The 24,741-nt window shown below is 47.7% G+C and overlaps 1 protein-coding gene across 1 annotated transcript in view; it reads left to right on the plus strand.

The window, feature by feature from the left end:
- Positions 1-24,688, plus strand: part of svep1 (sushi, von Willebrand factor type A, EGF and pentraxin domain containing 1) — an 82,937-nt gene extending 58,249 nt beyond the window's left edge. Inside the window, exons 17-49 of the mRNA XM_069718935.1 lie at positions 103-264; positions 374-535; positions 822-983; positions 2,005-2,093; positions 2,420-2,516; positions 2,641-2,754; positions 2,978-3,091; positions 3,172-3,373; positions 3,530-3,687; positions 4,050-4,248; positions 4,327-4,502; positions 4,697-4,821; positions 5,000-5,129; positions 5,207-5,377; positions 6,793-6,966; positions 7,075-7,194; positions 7,354-7,530; positions 8,920-9,004; positions 9,154-9,345; positions 9,532-9,699; positions 10,345-11,017; positions 11,096-13,812; positions 14,095-14,329; positions 14,569-14,724; positions 15,166-15,229; positions 15,897-16,079; positions 16,170-16,346; positions 17,229-17,411; positions 19,208-19,378; positions 21,349-21,444; positions 22,018-22,113; positions 23,006-23,099; positions 24,401-24,688. Coding sequence (XP_069575036.1) covers positions 103-264; positions 374-535; positions 822-983; positions 2,005-2,093; positions 2,420-2,516; positions 2,641-2,754; positions 2,978-3,091; positions 3,172-3,373; positions 3,530-3,687; positions 4,050-4,248; positions 4,327-4,502; positions 4,697-4,821; positions 5,000-5,129; positions 5,207-5,377; positions 6,793-6,966; positions 7,075-7,194; positions 7,354-7,530; positions 8,920-9,004; positions 9,154-9,345; positions 9,532-9,699; positions 10,345-11,017; positions 11,096-13,812; positions 14,095-14,329; positions 14,569-14,724; positions 15,166-15,229; positions 15,897-16,079; positions 16,170-16,346; positions 17,229-17,411; positions 19,208-19,378; positions 21,349-21,444; positions 22,018-22,113; positions 23,006-23,099; positions 24,401-24,431 — 7,853 coding nt within the window. The 3' untranslated portion in view covers positions 24,432-24,688. The remainder of the gene's footprint in view (positions 1-102; positions 265-373; positions 536-821; positions 984-2,004; positions 2,094-2,419; positions 2,517-2,640; positions 2,755-2,977; positions 3,092-3,171; positions 3,374-3,529; positions 3,688-4,049; positions 4,249-4,326; positions 4,503-4,696; positions 4,822-4,999; positions 5,130-5,206; positions 5,378-6,792; positions 6,967-7,074; positions 7,195-7,353; positions 7,531-8,919; positions 9,005-9,153; positions 9,346-9,531; positions 9,700-10,344; positions 11,018-11,095; positions 13,813-14,094; positions 14,330-14,568; positions 14,725-15,165; positions 15,230-15,896; positions 16,080-16,169; positions 16,347-17,228; positions 17,412-19,207; positions 19,379-21,348; positions 21,445-22,017; positions 22,114-23,005; positions 23,100-24,400) is intronic.
- The last annotated feature ends 53 nt before the right edge of the window (positions 24,689-24,741 follow it).

Here is a 24,741-nt window from a genome sequence, read left to right on the forward strand (position 1 = left end):
TCATTCAAACTACCTCAGGGTTAGATTTCCTTCATGACAGTTTGAACACACGATCTAATGATGCTGTAAAAGGAGAATCACTCATTCTGAGCCCTCTTGCAGTCCAATGTCCGGTGGGAACCTACTTTTCTCTGGAGTATAACGAGTGTGAGAGCTGCTGGCTGGGCTCCTACCAGGACCAGGAGGGCCAGCTGGAGTGTAAGTCCTGTCCTGAAGGAACCTCCACGGCCTACCTGCACTCCCGCAGCATCGCCGAGTGCAAAGGTACGCCGGCGCTTTCATTTGGTTTCATACACGTCCTCGGATATAAACCGAGCTGTTGTTGTTTTGATGTATTTGATATATTCGATATGTTCCCGTGTGTGTTTTGCAGGGCAGTGTAAGCCTGGCAGTCACTCTCTGAACGGGCTGGAGATCTGCGAGTCGTGCCCGCTGGGCCACTTCCAGTCCAGCTTCGGCGCCAGGGAGTGTCTGGTCTGCCCCGACGAGACGTCCACCGTCACCAGAGGAGCCGTGGACGACAGCGAGTGTGGAGGTGACGACGTCAGCGTCCCGTTCACGGAGAGGTTTTAACTCGCGTGCACGTAGAGTCGCTAGTTCGATGTGATATTATCATAAAAAGGCAAATTCCTACCTAGAAATGTGACGTGATTACCCTTTAAAGTTGGATTTAAATGTGGAAACTTTTCCAGTTAAAATACATAAATAACCTTTGACCTTTCCAATGTGGACTTGGAGCTCCTCCACGTTTTCCAACCAGCGAATGGCCCTTTTCAAAACCTTTTTTAAAACCTGCCTTCCTCTCGGCTGTCCTCCTCCAGTCCCGTGTTCGTCGGGTCATTTCTCCCGGACCGGCCTGGTTCCCTGCTACCCGTGTCCCAGAGATTACTACCAGCCCGAACACGGCCGCTCCTTCTGCCTCTCCTGCCCCTTCTATGGAACCACCACGGTTACCGGGGCGACCACCATCCAGCACTGCTCCAGTAAGTGTCCCCGAACCAATAATCACTCCATATCACAGAGTCCCACTCTGATCACGTTTCGTATTGTCATTGTTGTCAGATTGAAATTTGTTCATCAAATAATGAAACAGAAGAAAGATTCTTTAGTGCGGATGAGTTCCTCCTTTCTGTGACGTCGTCTCCGACCGTCCCCGACGTCCTCAACATCCTCGACGTCCCTCTTCTGTTCCTCACATGTTGAGTTGTCACAATAAAGATATAAAAGTGATATGCAGCGAGCTTAATTGTGTTTATTAGTGACAGTTATGTGGATTACTTCTACTTAGTTGTTTATCTCTTCTCAGAGCTGCTGAAGCTCAAAGTATTTGCCAACATAAAAGTTGTTGAAATGAGAAATTTGCTGACTATGTTGGTAGAAACCAAACGACCTGAAAATTACTGAAACACAAACAGTAATAAATCGTTCTTAAACGGCAACATTTTTTGTGTAAAGAATGAAAAATGTTTCCTCTGTTTAAAACGGTATCTTTATTGGAACAACAAAATAAATCACATTATTCAAAAGTATGAAAACAAGAATAATACAATTTTGTTTCATATTTAGTCAAATGTTTGTAGTTACAATTTCAGTGATTAGAAATTATTCTCACCCTCCTTGGTGTGTGTGTGTGTGTGTGTGTGTGTGTGTGTGTGTGTGTGTGTGTGTGTGTGTGTGTGTGTGTGTGTGTGTGTGTGTGTGTGTGTGTGTGTGTGTGTGTGTGTGTGTGGCGTCTCATCTGTGTTGTGACATCTCCATCCAGCTGGAAACAGGGTTACTGCACGGGTTCGGTAGAAGGGAAATGGAAATAATATGTCTTTTATTGCTCAGCAGCAGAATGGAAATGAGCGAGGCTGAAGTGTGGGAATGAACGCTGCCAGCTCTCAACAAGAAAACGGGCTTTTGTTCAGCTGGATCTCGACCGTCTGCCAGTCCGGCTCCTCGTGTTTCTTTCCGACGAGTCTTTGCTCATGTCGTCTGTGCTTTCTCTGGTGTCACCGTCAGGTTTCGGCTCCAGCTTTCTCCCGAAGGAGGAGAGCGTGACTGCTGCTCCGGAGGTGGAGGTCAGCGAGGACTACCAGGCCAGCAGTCAGGTTGGTCTTCACCACATTCACTCTTCAGTCATTTAGAGCTCGTTAAAGTCCAGGAATCAACACAGTACGTCTCTGTTACAGACAAACAAAGGCCAAATGACCCATAGCTGCACGAGTGAATTACATTGATATTAGGTCATTTTTTCCCTTTAGATTTACTATGTTACGTAGATTGTTGGGCTGTTTTCAGAATTTGAAATGGTCAAATCATCTGAATAGTTTTTAGAGATTAAAAAGAAAGATTCAAACTTTCCATCATGTAATTAAACCAATGAAGAAAAATCTTTAATGTCAACAGAAATGTAACGTGTGTGCCGTTCCTGCAGGTTTTCCACGAGTGCTTCCTGAATCCGTGTCAGAATAAAGGGACGTGTGAGGAGGTCGGAGCCGGATACGTGTGCACCTGCATGCCCGGCTTCACAGGTGCTATTAACATTCATTCATAACTAGTGAAAAACCGGGACTGTTATGTTGAGTGTTAGTATTTCTGAGTGACTTTATTACAACCAGCATCTGATTCAGAAGCTGTTTCTTTTTCCTCCGTCAGGCGCCAAGTGTGAGATCGACATCGACGAGTGCGACTCGGCTCCGTGCCAGAACGGAGGCCTGTGTCAGGACGGGATGGGGGACTTCCAGTGTCAGTGCAAGCCTGGATTTTTAGGTAAGGAACTAAAAGGTGTCGTTAATAATCCACATAAAGATCTTTTAGAAAACGAAGGTCAGCGTGTGAAAGACCTTTTGATATGACTTGTTATTTTTCCTTGTCTTGACTGAAGCAGGTCAAAACCAAAGAAAATGAACTTTTTAGGTCCAAAAAACACCTTTTTGCTGGATGATAAAAGGTAAATCTGTATCTGACGTCGGTGGCCTTCTGTTCGTCGCAGGCTCTTTCTGTGAGGCGGAGATAAACGAGTGCACGTCCTCCCCCTGTCTGAACGAAGGCGTGTGCGTGGACGAGGTCAACAGGTTCACCTGCAGCTGCGCCGCCGGCTTCACAGGTCAGATGACCGGCCGGCTGTCCAGCGTACCGACGATGCGTTCGTGTGCAGCGTCTCACTTCATTTTCACGTGTCAACAGGCTCCCGCTGCGAGCTGGAGATCGACGAGTGCCTGTCCAACCCCTGTCTGAACGGGGGCGTGTGCGAGGACCTGACCGGCGGCTACACCTGTAACTGTGCGGTCGGATTCTCGGGGGATCGTTGTGAGATCAACATCGACGAGTGCTACAGCGCCCCCTGTCTGAACGGAGGCTCGTGTCTGGATGCTGTGAACAACTTCAGGTCAGAAAGATCGGGATGGACAGAAGCAGCTTTTCTTTTCTTTTCTTTTTTTTTTTATCTTTTCCAGATGCTCTAAATGATTTTGTTTCTGAAGAACACTTTAACTGCTGATGAGGAGGTGCTGTAACCTCCCTGTCTCCCCCTCCTGGTCCTCAGGTGTCAGTGTGTGGAGGGCTACCGAGGCCGGCTGTGCGAGGTGGACGTGGACGAGTGCGACCCGAACCCCTGTGTGAACGGGGCCAGCTGCCTGGACGGTCTGGGGTCCTACACCTGCCGCTGCCTCCCTGGGTTCAACGGAACCAGGTGTGAGACAGGTACTATAGGACAGATGACACATCACCATGGCAACTCTAGAGGAGGAGGAGGAGAGATGATGTCAGTTACACCTGGCTGTGTGCTTCTATTCTTTTTTCATTAAATGTGCTGGAAAGACTTTTCTAATTGTTTCTAAGGTGCCACTTCTACCTTAGATTTGTAACCATGGTAACAATAAGAGCGTTCTTATGGCATCTAGAGGAAAACACATATTTCAAAAAATATTTATTGATAATGATGCTCTTTTTATGAGCAAGTTGAGAAAGATCAACTGTATCCTCAATAACTTGATTATTTAAAAATCGTTAAATTTAAAGCTTTGTTTAATTTCTTTTTTCTATATTATTTTCTGTCCTGTCAGAGATGTCGCCTGCCTTCAACCTGGACTTCGAGGTGTCCGGTATCCATGGCTACGTGATGATGGACGGAGTGATGCCGGCGCTGACAGAAATCACCTGCACCTTCTGGATGAGGTCATCGGACACCACCAACTACGGCACGCCGGTCTCCTACGCGGTGGAGGGCAGCGACAACGCCTTCTTGCTCATCGACTACAACGGGTCAGTGAAGCCACCAGAACCACTGCATCCTCTTGACGATGAGTTTCTCCATCTCACGGTTGTCTGACGTCCCTCCAGCTGGGTTCTGTATGTGAACGGTAAGGAGCGGATCACCGACTGCCCCGCGGTGAACACCGGTCAGTGGTACCACATCGGTGTGTCCTGGAGGAGCTGGGACGGAGACTGGAGGATCTACATCAACGGGAAGCCCTCGGACGGAGGCAAAGGCCTGTCAGTCGGCACCACTATCCCAGGTGTAGTGCTATCCTCGGCCTCGTCGCATTTCTGCCGACACAGATGCTTCTTATATCCCTGAAATCATCAAAATCAGGAGCTTAATGGATTAACTCTCTTCGTTTGTAATTAGTTTATTGTATACCAGCGGTTTCCCTGTAGGTGAGGGGAACACCCTGTCAGTGAGCAGTGGTTAACCTCGTGTGTCCTGTAGGTGGAGGAGCGTTGGTCTTGGGTCAGGACCAGGATCAGAGGGGGGAGGGCTTCAACCCTGTCGAATCCTTCGTCGGGTCCATCAGCCAGCTCAACATCTGGGATCGTGTTCTCACTCCGCAGCAGGTGAACGTTGTGTTTGTGCATCGTTCAGTTTCAGTTCAGTGAATTTACTTCATAACACTTAGGTCCTGAAAAAATTCTCTTTAGGACTGATTGAGACAATTTCCCCCCAATAACTGAACCTATAATCTGAAATATTCATCTCTTCACCTGACCTCCATCCTCTCTGACCGACCTGCAGATTAAAGTCCTGTCCAGCAGCTGTCCCGGCTCCCACGTGACCCACAGAGGGAACGTCCTCGCCTGGCCGGACTTCCTCCACGGAGTGGTGGGCCGCGTCAAAGTCAAGCTCGACAGCATCTTCTGTGCCGGTAGGAGAGCGTCACGTGAACGTCTGCTCAGCTGGAGTCCTGCAGGAGAAGCTCTGACTCAGCGTTTGTTTCTGCAGACTGCCCCAAGCTGGAGAACGCCGCGCCCCACCTGCACGCCTCCACCGTGGAGGTGAGCCCCGGAGCGCAGGTGCAGCTGTCATGTGACCCCGGTTTCTACCTGGTGGGGGAGCCGGTGCTGCAATGCCAAAACAGGGGAGAGTGGAGCCACCCGCTGCCCAGCTGTGAACGTAAGGCTCACATGAAACGGTAGTCACACCGTGGAGTTCTTTCTATCTGTTCTTGCTGATTTTCTCCGTCGTCTAGATTTTTAAGTAGTTGCATTTCATCTTTTCTCATTTCAAATATATTTTATTGTTTACTGTTGACTGGAATTCATTTAGAATCACTGTCAAGCATATCTATGATTTATATCTGAATACAGTACACTGTGCTTGTTGATGGAAAACAGTTGCAGTTCATGTGCAAGTAAAATTGATCACTTAAAACACTTAAATGTCAGGTTTTCTTTTTTTATAAATGCATGTTGTGTTTTTTTGAATATTATATTGTTAAATCCCAATTGTTGTGGTTCTGATGTACGAGGCCACAGGATGGAGACAGTCAGGCAGATTAAAATGAATAAATGGATGTGGACCAGCTCACAGACGAGTGGTGAGACTGGCAGGGCAAAGACAGGAGAACAGGTGAGAACAGGTGAGAGCAGGTGGGAACAAGTGAGAACAGGTGAGAACAGGTGAGAACAGGTGAGAACAGGTGAGAACAGGTGAGAACAGGTGGGAACAGGTGAGAACAGGTGAGAACAGGTGAGAACAAGTGAGAACAGGTGAGAACAGGTGAGAACAGGTGAGAACAGGTGGGAACAGGTGGGAACAGGTGAGAACAGGTGAGAGCAGGTGGGAACAGGTGAGAACAGGTGAGAACAGGTGGGAACAGGTGAGAACAAGTGAGAACAGGTGGGAACAGGTGAGAACAAGTGAGAACAGGTGGGAACAGGTGAGAACAGGTGGGAACAGGTGGGAACAGGTGAGAACAAGTGAGAACAGGTGGGAACAGGTGAGAACAGGTGAGAACAGGTGAGAGCAGGTGGGAACAGGTGAGAACAGGTGAGAACAGGTGGGAACAGGTGAGAACAAGTGAGAACAGGTGAGAACAGGTGAGAACAGGTGGGAACAGGTGAGAACAAGTGAGAACAGGTGGGAACAAGTGAGAACAGGTGGGAACAGGTGAGAACAGGTGGGAACAGGTGAGAACAGGTGAGAACAGGTGAGAACAGGTGAGAACAAGTGAGAACAAGTGAGAACAGGTGGGAACAGGTGAGAACAGGTGAGAACAGGTGGGAACAGGTGGGAACAAGTGAGCAGGAAGTACAAAGGGCTCCTGCTGGACAGTTTGAAAGTCAGCAGGTCTGGAAAGTTTCAGAAGAATACTGGAAATCTGGAGGGATGAGAAAGTGAGTTCTCATCCTGACAGGAGTTGACTTTAATTTGGTTTATTGTACAGTTATTTGATTAAATATCTTCCACCCAAAGCTGTATATTGATCATATTTTGTCTGAGGACCGTGTAGCAAATGTTAGATATTGAATAAATAAAGCAGTGTTTCTGCAGGGAGCTCCTCTCACTCGTCTCTCTCCGTGTTACAGGAGTGTCCTGCGGGCGTCCTCGTCCTCTGGAGAGCGGCTTGTTTCAGGGGACGGACTTCCACGCCGGCAGCTCGGTGGTCTATCAGTGTAATGCTGGATTCTACCTGCTGGGAGACGCCAAGGTGCACTGCACCAACGGCGGCAAGTGGGGAGGAAATCCACCGGCCTGTCTGGGTATTTAAATATTACAAATCTTTAGAAAACACTGTTTGGGAGAATGATGTCTGCTTATATGAATATAAATCTGTGTTTCTGTGTGTTTTTCTGCCTGTGTGTGTTCAGATGTGGATGAATGCGCTCTGGGATCGGACTGCGATGACCACGCCAGCTGTCAGAACACAGACGGCTCCTACACCTGCACCTGCTCCCCCCCGTACAGCGGAGACGGCAAAAACTGCACCGGTAGCACTCACCGCCGTTTTTATGGTTTTTCTAATTCTAAAAACAGCAGATGACTCTCGAGTCATTCTTTCATCAAAATAAAAGTGCAAAAACCTTGTCGGTAAAAAAAAGATTCTCTTCTACTTTTAAAGAATTTTCCTGTGTGGGTTTTGTGTCCAGAGCCGGTGAGGTGTCAGAACCCCGGGTCTCCAGAGTTCGGCCACAGAGACGGCAGCAACTTCCTGATGGGCGGCGAGGTCACGTTCGGCTGCAACGACGGCTACGAGCTGATTGGCTCTTCTCGGCTCCACTGCCTGCATACAGGAAGCTGGGACGACCCCGTCCCCTACTGCAGAGGTCAGAGGTCACGTGTGCAGTTACTATTCCGTAGGTTGCCATTTCAAATGGTTCATTCATATCTACTCAGCTCAGTGGTCAGCTTTTGTTTTGGCCTTTTTTTTTTTAAACTTGAATTAACTTAAATAATTAAGGTTGCATGCATTGGTCTATATAAAATGTAAAACTTTAAAAACAAACAAACCCAACAGCCTTTTTGAAGTCAGTTTTTCTCCCATAAGTTTCTGCCACTAGAGGGCAGCTTTTGCCTTCTTCAAGAAAATCAAAGGTGAAGAAATTCTCTCTGAAGAGCGACATTCATAAGTGAAATCTAAAATAAACCTCATACAGCACAAACGGTCTATAATACCGATTTATTTTATGTCACTCCACTTTTGTTTTTCACTATCTTATTATTTTCCATAACATCACATCAGGAAGACACATTTCAAATCGATATTTCCTTTTACACCTTTGCAATCACATTTTGTGCTTTTGCTCACAATCGCTCACTAAATAGGGAAAACAGTTTTGTAACAACTTCAGACACAATATAAAGCATAAAAAAACTAACGTGAAGTGTACAAAGGACACAAGGAGGTGTTTAAATTAAACTTATTTTTATTTCATTATTACATTAAAAGAGTTTCCTAATCAAAGCTAAACAGCTAAAACTTAAACTCAAATCATGTTCTTTTATTATCATGCAGATTGCTGACTTTAGGAAACACACACACACACACACACACACACACACACACACACACACACACACACACACACACACACACACACACACTGTACATGTTGTGTGTTGTGTGTTGTGTGTTGTGTGTCCAGTCGCAGCAGCGTATGTATACTGTTCAACAGCTGGCCGTCCTCCAGCCGGCTGAAAGCCTCCATCCGACCGCCGCAACATCTCCATCTTGGCTCTCAGCCACATTCTGTCTCATAGAGGAAGTGAAGCCACTCTGAGAGCGGCGGCCCGACGCCGGCTGTCCATTTCAGTTTAAAGGAAAAGCTGTGTGTTATCTGAAACACGTAAAATGGGCTCAATATGCTGCTGTAGCTTTGAGGTTTTCTGTACACACAAATGTTATTAAAGGAGTTCAAGCTGCAAACTTCATCTCCTCTTATCTGTTGCTTGTATTTCTTTACTGATATGAAACAAGAAATCATCACGTCTCGTTCTTTTTTTTTTAATACTTTTTCCTTCTTTTGTATTTTGTATCATTTTTGTGCCAAAGTCAAATCTAGATTTCATCAGTAACACTCAAAGGCATCCGTCAACTTGTCTCTCATGTAAACTCTGCATAAAGAGGCTCTTTACTCTGAAGGTGAGCATTTAGTAATGTTCCTGTGTCCGTGACATCATCAGTAACTGATGCTCTCCTTCACGTCTTCCTCCAGCCCTCTCCTGCCCAACGCCGACTGTTCACGAGAACTCCGTCATGAAGGGAAGCAACTTCACCTATGGAAGCAAGGTGACTTTCAGGTATCTTTTGCATCCCCCCCTTACAATACCACGGTGTCGTCGTGACAACCGGAAACATAACAAAAGTCGTTATAAATGTGTCGAAGAACAACATTGTTGTTTCCCTTCAGCGTCTGAATGTCTCCGTGTTTGTTTGTTTTCCTCCTCAGCTGTAAGACGGGCTTCCTGCCTGAGATCCCGTACGACTTCCAGTGTCTCGCCAGCCTGAGGTGGAGCGGGACGCCACCTGTCTGTCACCCGGTGACCTGCGGGGGCCCGCCGACGGTGGAAAACGCAGACTACACTCTGGACACGAACACGTACCTGTCCGCTGTCACGTACACCTGCGCTGAGGGATACAGGTACGGATGAACAACCCTTCTGATCGGGGATTTTATTGAATAAATGTTTGTTTTATCGCTGAATAGAATCACAATAAAACGTCCTCTATGTGCAGCGATCAAGCTAGAATACATCCGTACTTATTAAATGTGTGTTGCTGTTATCGGCTTTGATTTATTGGTTGTAAGCGGTGCGTGTGTGTGAAGACCGCAGGGCTCCATGGAGGTGGTCTGCGAGGCGACGGGACAGTGGACTCGGCCCACCCCCCGCTGTGTGAGCATCCTGTGCAGCGAGCCTCCGGCCCTCCGAGACGCCGTGACCGTAGGAGAGAACTATGAACTGGGAAACAAGGTGCACTATGTCTGCAAAGAAGGGTAAATGTGGTCACTACGCTGCTTTGTCCATTGAAATTGAAACTAACTTTGGAGACATCTGACTTTGACTAAAGTTGTCCATACAAACACCTCTATGATTACAATAATCCTCTACAGCTTCATTATTATCACTGGCATTAATACTTTTCTATAACTTATGAATGAAAGATCCATTTTTTTTTATGCTGACTTTGTTTGCCTTGTTATTTGATACTAATTCTTGTTTGTCTGTTTGTTTGTTTGCTTCTCAGTCACATTTGGGATTGTTAATTATCGTGTTGTGATTTTTGTTCCTTTCAGTAAATGTTTTGACTTGATTTTTGGAGTGTTTTTTGCATGTATCGTTGTCGTTGACGACCCCTTTGCAACCGAGATGGTTCATTTCAAGTGGTCGTTCCTAATAAAGAAAAAGAAATTCGATCATGTGTGCTGTATAAACGATTTCTGAAATGCCGGTTCTACCAGTTTGACCCGATAAAGCTTCATGCATGAGTCAAACTTTGGCAGATTGAAGACGTGTAACAGTGAGTCCAGTTTTTGCTGCTGGCCATCATTAACATCAGTATCACGAAACAATCAAAACATTCTACAGTTGCTACTTGAATATCTTCACAGTCTGTCTCTTTTGGTCTCCCCCATGTGCAGCTACACTCTGATTGACCCGGAGACCAGAGAATGTCTATCAACCGGCCAATGGAGTGAAAGCTCCGCCCAGTGCGTCCCCCGCTCCTGCGGCCCCCCGCCCGCCATCGACCACGCCGAACCCTACGAGGGCCACCAGCTGTTCGGAGACACCGCCAACTACTACTGCACCGACGGATACACCGCCGGCAACAACTCCAAGATGGTGTGCAACTCTCAGGGTGTGTGGGCGCCCCCTGGTGGCGCCGAGGCCCCTCGCTGCATCGCAAACTTCTGCCTCCGTCCGCCTGAATTGCCCCACGCCATTTTAGATTCGGTCAACAAACCCAAGTACGCCAGCAACACCGAAGTGAGCTATAAATGCGAGGAGGGCTTCATGCTGAACACCACGGCCACGCTGAGGTGCATGATGGGAGGCGAGTGGGAGCCTTCGCCCTACGACATCGGCTGCGTGCCGGTGAGGTGCTCCAGGCCGGAGAGCATCGATCGGGGCTACGTGATCGGAACCAACTACAGCTTTGGAGCGGTGGTGGCCTACAGCTGCGTGAAAGGCTTCCTGATCCGGGGGGAGAAGAGGAGGACCTGCAAGGCCAACGGAGAGTGGGGAGGACTTCTGCCGACGTGCGTCCCCGTCTCCTGCTCCTTTCCTCCACCGCTCAAGAATGGACACATTCAGGTGAGCCGTACAAACCACAATGAAAACATGAATCCTTCTCATGAACATGAAAACCTCACCCTGTTTGTGCCCCTGCAGGACAGAAGTCGATACACCTTCAACAACAAGGTGATGTACGCTTGTAACCCCGGCTTCAGACTGGTTGGTCAGTCGGAGAGAGTTTGCCTAGCCAACCGCCAGTGGTCCAACACCGATCCGCCCACCTGCATCCTGTTGACCTGCGACCCTCCTCCGGACATCGTCCACGGACACTACAGGGGCTCGGACTTCCAGGTGGGCCGCAAAGTGGAGTACGTCTGCGACGAGGGCTACGAGCTGGCCGGGGACGGCGTCTGGACCTGTCTGAAGTACGGCAAGTGGGATAAGACGAGGCGTCCCCGCTGCTCGCCGGTCCAGTGTCCGGAGCCACCGTTGGAGGAGAACCACCTGGTCCTGAAGGGCCTGGACTCTGAATCTGGAACGGTGGAGTTGTCCTGCGAGGACGGCTACGTGCTGGAGGGGGCTCAGATCCTCCGCTGCACCCCGTCCCAGGAGTGGAACGACACCTTTCCGCTGTGTAAGCAGGTGTTTTGCGGCCCTCTGCCCGAGGTGTCGTTCGGTGGCCCTTCCTCGTCCTCCCCCCCGTTCCCCTTCAGCTCCACGGTGACCTACACGTGCATGGACGGCTTCACTTTAAGAAAAGAAAGATCTGTTTCCTGTCTGGCCAGCGGTCAGTGGAGCTGTCCTTACCCAGAATGCATCCCGGTTGAATGTCCTCAGCCGGTAGAGATTTCTAACGGTATTGTTGATGTCCAGGGCCTGATGTACCTCAGTAAAGCCCTGTATGGTTGTAAGACCGGCTATAATTTGGTGGGCAACTCCACCATCCTGTGCGGAGAGAAGGGACTCTGGATCGGGGGGGTACCTTCCTGCCGCCCCATCGAGTGCTCGGCCCCCAAACAGATAGCCAGCGGAAAAGTGGTTTATACAAAACTCCAGTTCGGTCACGGTGCCACGTACTCCTGTCGTCGTGGTTACCGTCTCCAAGGTCCAGAGACTCTGAAGTGCCTGGCCAGTGGGGAGTGGGACGTCGAGCCGCCTGCTTGTGTGCAGATATCCTGCAGTCCACCGCAGCCGATTGAGAACGGTTTCGTGGAGGGCCAGGATCACCGTTACGGCGTCACCATCTTCTACAGCTGTTTCCCCGGCTTCCAGCTCGTCGGCCAGGACCACCTCACCTGCGAGGAGTTCGGCTGGTCCAGCTCCATTCCCGTCTGCGTGCCCTCGGACTGCGGCCTCCCTCCTCACATTGACTTTGGGGAATATGTCCGGGTGACAGAGCTGGAAGGAGGAAGTGCCTCCGGAGACACTGGAAAATCAACCACGGACCTGAACTTTCTTCACGGGACTTTGATTGAGTACCGCTGCCACAAAGGTTACGACCTGACGAGCCGCACCAGGCTCGTGTGTCAGGAGGACGGGGGCTGGAACGGGACGGCGCCGTCCTGCGTCCCGGCGGAGTGCGAAACGCCGGCCGGTCCGCAGCACGGCTGGGTGAACGTGACCGACGCCTCCCTCGGCAGCATGGTCAGATACTCGTGTGAGGAAGGATACGAGCTGGACGGGGAGCCCGTGCGACAGTGTTTATCAGGTGGACTGTGGACTAACGACGCCCCGGTCTGTCGACCCGTTTCCTGCGGTGATCCAGGGCCTGTCGCTAACGGAACAGCTGAAGGAGGGGATTTTGTTTATCCTGAGGTTTTGCACTTTGAGTGTAATCCTGGGTTTGTCCTAAAGGGCGGCGACACAGTCGCCTGCCAGGCGGACGGGAAGTGGAGCGGGCAGCGGCCACGGTGTGAGCCAGTGTCCTGCGGTCCTCCTAAAGTCCCCGGTGACGTTACGTTTAAAGTCACAGATTACACCTATAACACTGAAATCATCCTGAGCTGTCAGCCTGGTTTCGTCCTGAAAGGGAAGTCTGTAAGTGTTTGCCAGGCTGACGGCACCTGGAGCCACGAGTCTCCGAGCTGCGTACCGGCCCGCTGCGGGCAACCCGCCCCGATACCCAACGGGCGCGTGTTGGGGTCCGAGTTCGGCTACAACAGCAAGGTAAAGTACGACTGCGATGAAGGATACACGCTCAGCGGAGACGCCACACGCGTGTGTCAGTCCGACGGACTTTGGGACAAAGCGCCACCTCGCTGTGACATCATCAGCTGCGACCCACCGGAGGACATCAGTCACGGCTTCCTGAACGGCTCCAGCTTCAACTACGACGACGTGGTGGAGTACGTCTGCTTCGAAGGCTACGAGGTCGTCGGGCATCCCGTCCTGCGCTGCTCCGCTCGAGGCCTCTGGGTCGGCGCCGTGCCTCGCTGCCAGCCCTGCGTCTGCGCCCTCCCCGTGCTGAAGTTCGGGGCGGTTCTCGGCCGCGACCGCGCCTGCGGGGACCGAGTGCGCTTCCAGTGTAACGACGGCTACAAGCTGCTGGGTCCGTCCCAGGCGGTGTGTGAGCAGGGAGGTGTGTGGAGCCCCGGGGTGCCGGTGTGTGGCCGGGGAAGGTGCAGTGTCGCCCCGCCTACGGTTCCTAACGCCGTCTTGCAGGGCGGCACTGCCACCTTCCCAGACACGGCGATATACAGGTGTCGGCCCGGCTACCAGCTGAAGGGGTACCCGCACCTCTCCTGTGGGAGAGACGGCAGGTGGGCGGAGCCTAGGATCCGCTGTGAGCCCGTGAGTTGTGGGAAACCACCGGAGGTCGCCAACGCTCAGGTGGTGGGGGACGTCTTCACCTTCCCAAACCAGATCTCATACAGGTAAATTATTACTGTGTCAAATCCATCTTTGTTTGACTGTCTAACAGAAATAAGAAACAATATCCTTCATATTAGCTGCGAGGTTGTAAATTCGTTATTATAACAGCATTGAGGGCTACACAGTAAATAGCAGTAATAGTCATTAGGATTTCTCGTGTGCGTATATTGAAATGAGAACTACATTCATCTGTGTACTTGTACATGAATGACATCACAGACCGGTTGCCGTTGCACACATCAGCACATCTTTCTCACGTCTCTCGTGGCTTCTCGCTCTGACAGGTGCGACGACGGACACAAACTCGCCTCCCGCGCAGCGTCTCTGTCCTGCCTGAGCGACGGCACCTGGTCCAAACACGCCGTGCGGTGCCGCCCCGCCCCCTGCCCGCTCCCCGCCAACATCTCCGCCCCCCACCTGCTGATCACCGGGAAGGAGCTCACCCCGGTCGGGAGCACCGTCACCCTCTCGTGCCCTCCTGGCTTCTACCTGCAGGGGTCAGCGCTGGCCGAGTGTCAGGTAGGAAGCAGGCTGCTCGGTGATTCACTGAAACTACCTTTACATGCGTTCACACACTTTAACTCTGATGTCCACATGTCTGGTGGCTGTTGTGCATCACGGATGTGATACAAAGACGTAACCACGACATTCCTCTCTGCAGCAGCAACACATCTCTCTCCTCTTGTCCACTGACGATGCTCCTGAGATGCTGTGAATAATGCAGCACTTCCTGGTGTTGTCTTTCCCTCTGTGATCAGGTGGGAGGAAGATGGGCTCCGAGCATCTTGTCGGTTTCCTGCGAGATGGTGGTGTGCGAGCGACCTCCTCCTCTTCTTCACGGCGTCGTCGAGGGGGACGGCTACAGCTACGGAGACTTTGTCATGTACTCCTGCCTGCCTGGCTTTGACATGAAGGTACCGTTTATAGAAAAAAAAAAAAACATGTCCCCACAAAGTTGGATCTGCAGTGTGACAGCATGTCCTCACTTAAACTTAACGACAAACAATCAGATTCCAGAAAGTCACAGGATTTCTCCTCAGCAGTCGACAGCAGCGTGCAGGAACAGAGCCAAAGAAAAGCGCTGAGTCACTCTATTCCTGGTACACTGATACCCTCCGTCATGGCAGCTCGCCCGATTCTAATACTTCCCACGCTGACGGCCTTTTTATTGTGCCGAGGAGACACGGAGACGACGAGCTGCTGACTTTGACAGATGTTCGATAGAAGCTCCTGTTTTGGAAATCATGTGCATCATGGATCTTAATGGTTTCCTGTTTCCTGCTGTGGTACAGGCCATTATGGGATGTATACAGGTCACTGTTTAAGAGCTTCACTCTCGTCCCTTTCTGCCCCAGGGAGACTCGATCCAGACCTGCCAGGGAGACCGAACGTGGAGCGGCACGCAGCCGATGTGTGTCGGTAGGTTTGTGTACGTGAGACGGACGACAGGACGTCAAACATTCAGGGTTGTTCTAAAAACTCTTTGTCCTCAAAGCTTCTGACATTTTTTAGTCATGACAGTCACAAAAGGAGCGAATAGGAGGACAACACGCTGAAATCCTACACAAACTCTCACGCAACCTCCTCTTACATCACATGCTGCAATCGAGCAAAAAAAATATTAAGAACAAAAATATTTTATAAATTTGGATTAGATGGAAGACGGAGAAATGTCGTCCACAAAGATTATAAACTCTGCAGAGAGCTGCAGGTGTGACAGCTGTACTGTTGCTCTAAAAGTTGATCAATAATTCTAAAGATATCCTAATAATTACTAATAATAAATTCTAATTAAGGTGCTATATATCATATTTCCAGGATTAAAACATGACAGGAGTAAAAACAGGCAGATATAATATAGATAAAATCCCTGACCAAAATAAATAACCAAAATATTTTTAAAAAATCCAAAATCTTCTCTGACATCGGTGGTCTCAACTAGACATTAAAAAAAAGAGAACAGAAAAGCCGTTGTGTCGTATGGAGCTGAAGGTATGTGAAGGTGGAAGCGAGAGCTTCATGTTCTGGAACCTGTTCACACATTAATCCCACGGACCGTTTCTTTGCACCTGTTCTCCGTGTCCAGCCTCGTCGGGGGGCTCCTGCGGGCCGCCGCCCTCCGTGAACGACGCCCAGCTCCAGGTGACGGGAGAGCCTCACCTGCTCAACGTCAGCTATGTGTGCAACGCTGGGCTGCAGCTGCTCGGCCCAAAGACTCTCACCTGTCTGGCCAACGGCACCTGGAGCCCGCCGGCGCCCACCTGTGAAGGTACGGAGGACAGACAGTTAGCAGGACGTTTACAATTCATCCTCATTGTTGTTTTTTAAGGTTGTACATGATATCGATTTGTCTCGTCAGGGCCCAGAGGCTGCGACGGCCCCAAGCAGGTGCCGCACGGTAAAGTGCAGGAGCACAACCTGAACACCGGGCGCGCTGTGGAGTTCCAGTGTGACAAAGGCTACAACCTGGTGGGAGATCCACTGGTGGTGTGTATGGGGGGAAACACCTGGAGCTCCACTTTCCCCACCTGCCAACGTGAGACACACACACACACACACACACACACACACACACACACACACACACACACACACACACACACACACACACACACACACACACACACACACACACACACAGCTCTGTGGAAACAGCTGCTTCCTCACAAACTCCAGAATATGTTTGCAACACGTAGACAAACACCGACTCACCGAGTTGCTTCGGTTTCACAACATAAAGCTGAGACGAAGGCGTTTAGCCACAGTTCACATTTTTGAGTCATATGTCAGAATATTTTGTCAAAATGAAACCACAATTTTCATTTCTTTTTTCTGAGAAGACATTTACAGGCAGCAAAGAAGTCACAGTATGTTTCAAAATATAGTATTTCATCAGGCAAAAAATGTCACATATTTTCCAGCTCCTCAGATTTGTTCTTTTTCTGTGATACATTAAATATCTTTCTTTTTTGAAATGTTGGTTGAAATTAAAAGCGATCACTGAATGACATTTACATTTTTTATTGAGAAAATAAAGTGTTGACACCACGTTCTAATAATAATACTTCCCTATTGTGGTGTCATATCTGATTACATCAGTCTGAATTTAATGTGTTATGTGTTCCATAGATGGGAAAAGAGAATATCAACACATGCAACTACAGATTATAACAGAAACTCAAAATAAAATCCAAAATTTACATTTTATATATTTTTTTAAATATCACAGATATAGCAGATGGTTAATTTAACATACAGAAACATTAAATCTCTCATTTTTAAACTATTTATGTCTCAAATCAAGACATCCTTCAGATTTCTGACATGTTTGCGCCATGTTGCTGTTTTCTGTGTGAAACATCAAAGACATTATGGAGATACTGTAAAAAATAATAAATCCATCCTTTCTGTCCCTCAGCGAAGTCCTGCCCGGCTCCTCCGGGCTGGACGGAGGACCGAAGCGGGAACAGATCGCAGCAGGAGTTTCACGTTGGGCAGTCGGTGCGTGTCACCTGCCCCAAAGGACAGCAGGTGAAAGGCAGCGGCTCCATCACCTGCAGGCCCGACCACACCTGGAGCCCCATCACAGCTGTGTGCGAAAGTAGGTGGAGTCTATTTATACATGACAAACAAAATGCTATAGATAGAGTTAGAGATATCATTCGTCTTCAACTTCTCCAGCTGTAACATATAGTGTTAAAAACAAGCTTCTGAATGTGTATTTCTTACTCCTCGGTGTGACTCACCGTTGCATAGTTAGCTTTGTTGCTCTGAAATATCAAAAGGAATCAATAGGAAAGTTGTTTTAAATCAGTCTGAGATTTATTTGTGTTTCAGACACTAATCAGCTGTCATCATGATGTGATCTGTTCTCAAATTACCAAACGGTGTTTGAAATCATGTGATAATCCAGTTGAAGCTCTGTATTTAATCCTCCACACCTCTGCATGCTCCCCTCGGCCCGCCTGCACCACCAGCTTCTCCACACTTTGCACGGCTGTCGACTGAAAGCTGAAGAGCCACTTCGACCGTCTCCCGTTGCAGCTTTTTATCTAAACAAATGAGGCTTCAAACGCTGCGTCGGCCGCCCCGTGCGCTCCACTAATTACAGGCACCTCTGCGGCTTCTATGGCAACCTTTTGTCAGATAATCCTGTGATCTTTCTTAGGCACAGCCGTCCTGAATATAAAACACGGCGGCGCCCGTGGTGGCGCCCACGTTGCCGCGGCTCGTTGTGTGTATTTGCATGATATTTACTGCATGTTTGTCCTTTTAGTCCGAAGGGGAACTTTCAGCGGTGATCACCAGTCATCACCAAAACCACACGACTCAGCTGTGTCACACATTCTGGGGTATTTTTGCATGAACATCATCGTCTTCACGGGACAAACACTTGATTCAATTAAATCCAAACAACTGCGTTGTTATATTTAGTGTGTTCATACGCGGGCGGACAAAATAACAGAAACACTTGCAACACTTGCTTCCTGTTGTTGTTGTTGTTGTTTTTCTATTATTTTAAACGCCTTGTTAAATGTTGGTACATGAGGGGGAATAGCAGGAAAGATGCTGACTCATCTAACCCATGAAACTTCTCTGGGAGAGAGACGTGCTGTTGTTCCAGATGACAAACTCCCCTCTCCTCTACCAAATAGACTCTTCCATGTTAGGACTCATTCAGGAATTTAGACAGAGTAGTGTTGTTTCAAATCACACACTGTTGTTGTGTACTGACAGGAAATGATCTCATTATGTGAACCCAATATCTGCAGCTGTAATTATTTTACTGTTTCGGTGCCCTCTGTTTAACACACTCAATAAACACTGATGGCTGCAGCAGTGAAAAATAAACTTCAGGAGCAGCTGCAGCTTCCTCAGACACCCTTCATTTGAAAATACTGAACATTGGCCCCGCCCCTTCTTCTGCAGTAGCCAAGATGGCGACAGTTGAGGGTGAAATGTGTCCAACGTTTCAGACTCGCCCTGCGGTCCAGTATCCATACCGCCGTACTATTCAGTCTGCCAGAGAAAGACTTAGTATTTCCCGGTACATTGCGACAAAGTGGGTCAAAGTTCAAGACACATTTTTATGCTGAAGTTTTTCGTCCCAATTGTACATGCAACAGTACACACTTTATAAGGGTATCTGTGGTACTTACTACAAGTACAAATAAATAGTGTGCAGAGTGCATCATCCTGGTACTTGCAGTGTGCTGCATGTTTCTGCAACAGTCTCCACCTCAACAAATATCAACACTGTGATTGGCTGCAGGGTTTTACTTTTGTTTTTTAATTTAATTTAAATTGGTCACGGTTGAGGGAGCAGCAGCACTTTTTAGAAAGACAAAGAGGTGTCGTGAGTAATCCGTGGGTCGTTCCATCTGGGCTGTTGTGCAGGGGTGTCCTGCGGCCCCCCCCTCCACGTGGCCAATGGGGTGGTGCGGGGGGCGGTGTTCCAGTTCGGGGACGTGGCGGCGTACTCGTGTTTTGGCGGCTACGTCATGGAGGGCGTCGGAAGGAGCAGGTGTCTGGAGAACGGCACCTGGACACCGCCTCCCACATGCAGAGGTAGAGAGAACTCGGACAGGACTCCGCCCTCTTTCCTCAGGACTCCGCCCTCTTTCCTCAGGACTCCTCCTGCTTCAGCTGACTGTCTCCTCTGCACATAACGTCATGCTGCTTTTTAAACTCCTCTCCAAACTGCCTCTGCTTGTCTCCTACAGATGCTTTATTCTGTAGGTTTCACACCTCTTACATGTCAGCTGTTTAAGGCTCTTCTTGGTATTTGCTCTTCACTTGTTATTGCTGGGAAACGATGTGGTTCATGCAGCTCCACCGCTGATCCTCTGTCGGGACTGATGTCACTTCCTGTCGCTGCCGTGGCTGTGTTTTCTCACGTCACCCTGCATCTCATATCTGAACACCTTCTGTAGCCTGGATCTAGAAAAAACATCTTTAAACATGGAAAAACATCACGCACTGTTAGATTTTAGACACCTGGAGAATTGTGGATAAAAGGGATAACAAATATTCAATGAAATATCTTGTGAGGATATTTCTTCTGCAAAATATTGTGGTCATAAAGAAATTCAGCCATGAAAAATGTGTTTTATTGCATCCGGAAGAGCTTTTGATATCGTGCCTGTTTCAGAGTGAGCAAACGTTTATTGGTCTCTGGACCAGGATGCACTGCAGCTTCAGACAAACTACAGACAGTACAATGACTCACGTTGAAGAAATGAGCTGCATTTGATTAATATGATTGTTCCTTTGATGGAAACTGTATTTGGAGTGAAAAAGTCAAAGGAGACAACATTGAACTCGATGGAGGAGAGAAAGTGTCGAATAGAATGTTTTAATATCTGCAAATAAGGAAAAGCTCCTCCCTCATCCATAAAACCTGGTGAACACGACTCGGTCAACCATCTCCAACCAGAACTGACTTTATCTGAGGAGGACACGGTGACCTCATGACGTCTGGAAACCGGAGAGACCGTCTGCCAAACTCAGCCGCTATCTGACTCTATGATGAACTTTGGTCTTAAACTTTGTTATCTGTAATTCAAGACGAGTAAAAAAATTTAAAAAAATCATATTTCATCATCGGAAAACGAGGGAGCGTTTAACGTCGCAGACTGATGACGAGAACGTTTCAACATATTTTATAAAATAAGACGTTTGTTTTGTGAAGAGGTGACCGACTCTGATCGAACTGGCTCAGAGGAATCTGGAGCTTTTATATTTAATGGATCTTCTGTGTAGAAACCTCGTTATCTGAAATCCACTGAACACACATGGTCACAGGGAACCAATCAGAGACTCAAACCAGCGCTTCAGCTCCATATTCAGAAAAGAAAAAAGTCTCCGTCAGTCTGATGTGACGTGAAACTGAAACTCAACAAGAGTTTTAAAAACCAACTCTGGGTCCAAGCTCGCTTCTCCAGCTGCTGACTTTCCTATCCGTTAAACACCGCCTCTACACCACCTCTACACCGCCTCTACACTGCCTCTACACCTCTACACCGCCTCTACACCTCTACACCACCTCTACATCGCCTCTACACCGCCTCTACACTGCCTCTACACCTCTACACCGCCTCTACACCACCTCTACACCACCTCTACACCGCCACTACACCACCTCTACACTGCCTCTACACCTCTACACCGCCTCTACACCTCTACACCACCTCTACATCGCCTCTACACCACCTCTACACTGCCTCTACACCGCCTCTACACCGCCTCTACACCTCTACACCTCTACACCACCTCTACACCACCTCTACACCGCCACTACACCGCCACTACACCACCTCTACACTGCCTCTACACCTCTACACCGCCTCTACACCGCCTCTACACCTCTACACCTCTACACCGTCTCTACGCCGCCTACACCACTACACCACCTTTACACCGCCTCTACACCACCTCTAATATTCCTCTGTGTGTGTGTGTGTGTGTGTGTGTGTGTGTGTGTGTGTGTGTGTGTGTGTGTGTGTGTGTGTGTGTGTGTGTGTGTGTGTGTGTGTCAGCGGTGTGTTGGCTGCAGTGTCAGAACGGAGGAGTGTGTCAGCGGCCCAACACCTGCTCGTGCCCGGAGGGTTGGATGGGTCGACTCTGTGAGGAGCGTAAGTGTCACCGATTCTCCGACTCGCAGGAACTCGCCCGCCTGCTGAGCTGGTTTTAACAGATAATAAACAAAATCCATTCAATGGATTCATAAACAAACTTATCGACTAACTGATCAGATATTTGATTTTATTGCTGCGTTCATGTTCCCCCGATGCTCAACTTTGGAAACTTAACTTTTCATCATTTGGACAATTCAAATGTGTTGTTAATGACTAAATAAGAAATTAATAATCCCCATCAGCGTCATCTGTAGAGTCCTATTAAACATCCTGGAGAGAGGAAGCAAAAATAGTTTCTAAAAACAATCTTCACATTATTGAAAGGCTTTCATGTTTGTTATTTAAATGATTAACAGAAAATTCATGATCTGTTTTAATAATGAACTAAAGTGATATTTACTGAAGCCCTATAATAATACAACCTAAAATAAAGCTGTAATGTGTCGGGGCTCCAGGGTGTACAGTTGATGAACTCTTCAGGATCCCACGAGGACTCCAGAGCTGAATCAAATGTTTGGATGGGTGACATCACATGACTTCCTGTTTCCACTCTCTCTGCTTTAATGACAGCCATCTGCATCCTGCCGTGCCTGAACGGCGGCCGCTGCGTGGCCCCCTACCAGTGCGAGTGTCCCCGCGGGTGGACGGGGACGCGCTGCCACACCGGTGAGTCCATGTGGGATTCGGCCGAGCCGTAAAACCTGACGGGGTTCCCGTTATCCCGGGACCGTCGTCGTGCGTGATTGTTTATGTGGTGAACTACCTGCTTCACCACCTATATGCACTGTATAAAAGAAAGTTTTAGTTTTAATAGGAAATAATGGAGCATAATGATGTCCGGTGTGTCAGCTTTAATAATATTTACTTTATGTAACTGTTACTTCTGCAATCTGCAGTATTATTTATAATGAGACCACTTTCAGCACCAGCAATACAATATCAACTCTTCAAATGACCGACATTTGGATCTTTATGTTTAGTTAACTGAGAAACATCAAACATCTGTTACTTCTGAAGTGTCTCTTGGTGTGATGACTTTTTTTTTTTTGTGGTTTTAAAGTGAAAAATCAGGTAAACTTAGATCGTGTAGCTCAACTAATTTACCTTTATGAATAAATGCTTCAGAATTGTAAACTCTCCCTGAAAATGTGGATATAAAAAGTGACCTTTATTCCAAAATATCATGACTTTTTATCAAAATATTCTGATTAATGTCATGAATTTGTCTCGTCTTTCCTTCTGAACACTCTGCTCAGCTTGTGTTGTTAATGAGGGTTTAAAATGATGAGTGGCATCACGGAAACCAAGCGGAGCACTCGACCGTCCGTCGGGACTGTCGGCGGGTTTTTGTTCTCCGAGAACTCAAAACAAACAAAGAACGCAGGACATCTTTAGAAATGTTGAATTACTCAGACAATACAGTAACACCAGTTTCACTGTTTGAACAGGACTGATCCCTAAAGATATATGAGCTGCTTCTTTCCTTGTTGCTACGACGATAAACGTGTCAGAGCTGTTTCCTTGGTAGTGAATGTGTTTCTGTCCAACTCGTCCACAGCTGTGTGTTTGTCACCTTGTCTGAATGGAGGGAGGTGCATTCGGCCGAACAGGTGTAGCTGCAGCTCAGGGTGGGGTGGACACGACTGCTCCAGGTGATCACACACACTCACACACACACACACACACACTCACTCACTCACTCACTCACTCACTCACTCACTCACTCACTCACTCACTCACTCACACACACAAATCTTAAATATCAGAGTTTTCATGTTTAATAAGTTAGAAATACCAGAATAAATGGATTGTTTTTCTAATCAGTGATGAATTATGGCCAAATATGTAAATTACAGAAATAATAAAGGCTCTTTCACTGATTATTGTTAAAAGTGTAATAAAAAGAATAAACTGTGGTGACCTGCGAGCAGCTCTGTGAACCAGCTTTAAACTGAATGCTCGGTGCAGTGGTTACCACGGTAACCATCTTTGTTTACCACCTTTCAATGAGCATTTTTATGTATTTGATATATAATAATAATACAAAAAAACCCTGCTGGTTCCAACTTGATCTCCATGTACTGGCCATCGGTGGGAGGTTTGCTGGCTGCAGACGGCCTGCCGGAGGTTCTCCTCTCTCCGCTGTGGCGGAGATGAAACCGACACCTGAGCTGAGTAAACAAAAGCTTTACGAGAAGTCCCGATGGTTTCACATGAGTCATCACCCGAGGACTTCCAGTTAGCGATTAACAGCAGCGTTTGATCGTATCTGGGAGGATTTGATGTGCTGCGCTGCTTCAGGAAAAATACACAGTTCTGTATGAAACCTCAAAGTCACCTCGAGTATCATCGTGAAAAACAGCTGGTCGACTTATCAGTCTGTGAATGTCATTGACTCTGACAGGGTCGTGAACACATCTTTAGAAGTCTTTATCAGCAGTTTTAATCCAAAGTAGTGAATCTATCGTGTTTTATCTGCTGACTCAGAATCACAACAGCACGTTATATAACTCAGATTCATATGAAGGGATTAACTTCTAATGTCTGTCGCCGTATCTCAGATAAAAAGCCTCTTTTGAAATCGTGTTTTTACTGTTATTGGCATCAGTAGAAGGAAGCGGTGCCGCCTCAAATGTTCCGCCTGTTGTGAAATCAACTTCCTGCACTTGAAAGCTTCCATCCAGAAAAATGGAGAGAGCTAATCAAGTATTTAAAGATGTGTGTTTGCACTCAGCCTGGAGACGATCCACAAAATCACATATTTGTGCTTATTTTAGAAGAGAAAATCCTTTCAAAATGATGTGTAATATGATGATGTAGCAAGACACTATTTTGAAATGTATTTCCTCATCAAACAAGGAAGACTTGCTGCAGAACAATGTGACCATTCAGATTCTCATTGTTTCACTCAACTATTTTCCTTTAAACTCGAACTTCCTTCTTGTCTTTGCAGGAAGAGGAAACCGGTGCACTATCACTTCTAGCGGCTCCATGTGAATCCTCTCATGAAGGGAATTCTTTGTATAGTTAACTGACACACCTGTAAACCATTCACTCTCATCTCTCTCCGTAAAGGCAAAGCAAAGAACCATTTTGTAAAATAAAGCTGTATTTTTTCATATAGAGACTCGACAGTATTAAACATATGCTGCTATATACTTGTACGATGTGTAAAAACTATTGATGTGATGGTCCCAATGTATATGTGTAAACTATTCTCACATTTTTATTAAAGCATAAAATACCATCGGCTGCTCACTTCACGTACACGTTTAAATGAAGCGACACTGCAAA

This window comes from Brachyistius frenatus, unplaced genomic scaffold (genome assembly GCF_029030835.1).
Source record: "Brachyistius frenatus isolate BFR_SWC_R1_liver_20210118 unplaced genomic scaffold, ASM2903083v1 Contig_203, whole genome shotgun sequence".
Classification (NCBI taxonomy): domain Eukaryota; kingdom Metazoa; phylum Chordata; class Actinopteri; family Embiotocidae; genus Brachyistius; species Brachyistius frenatus.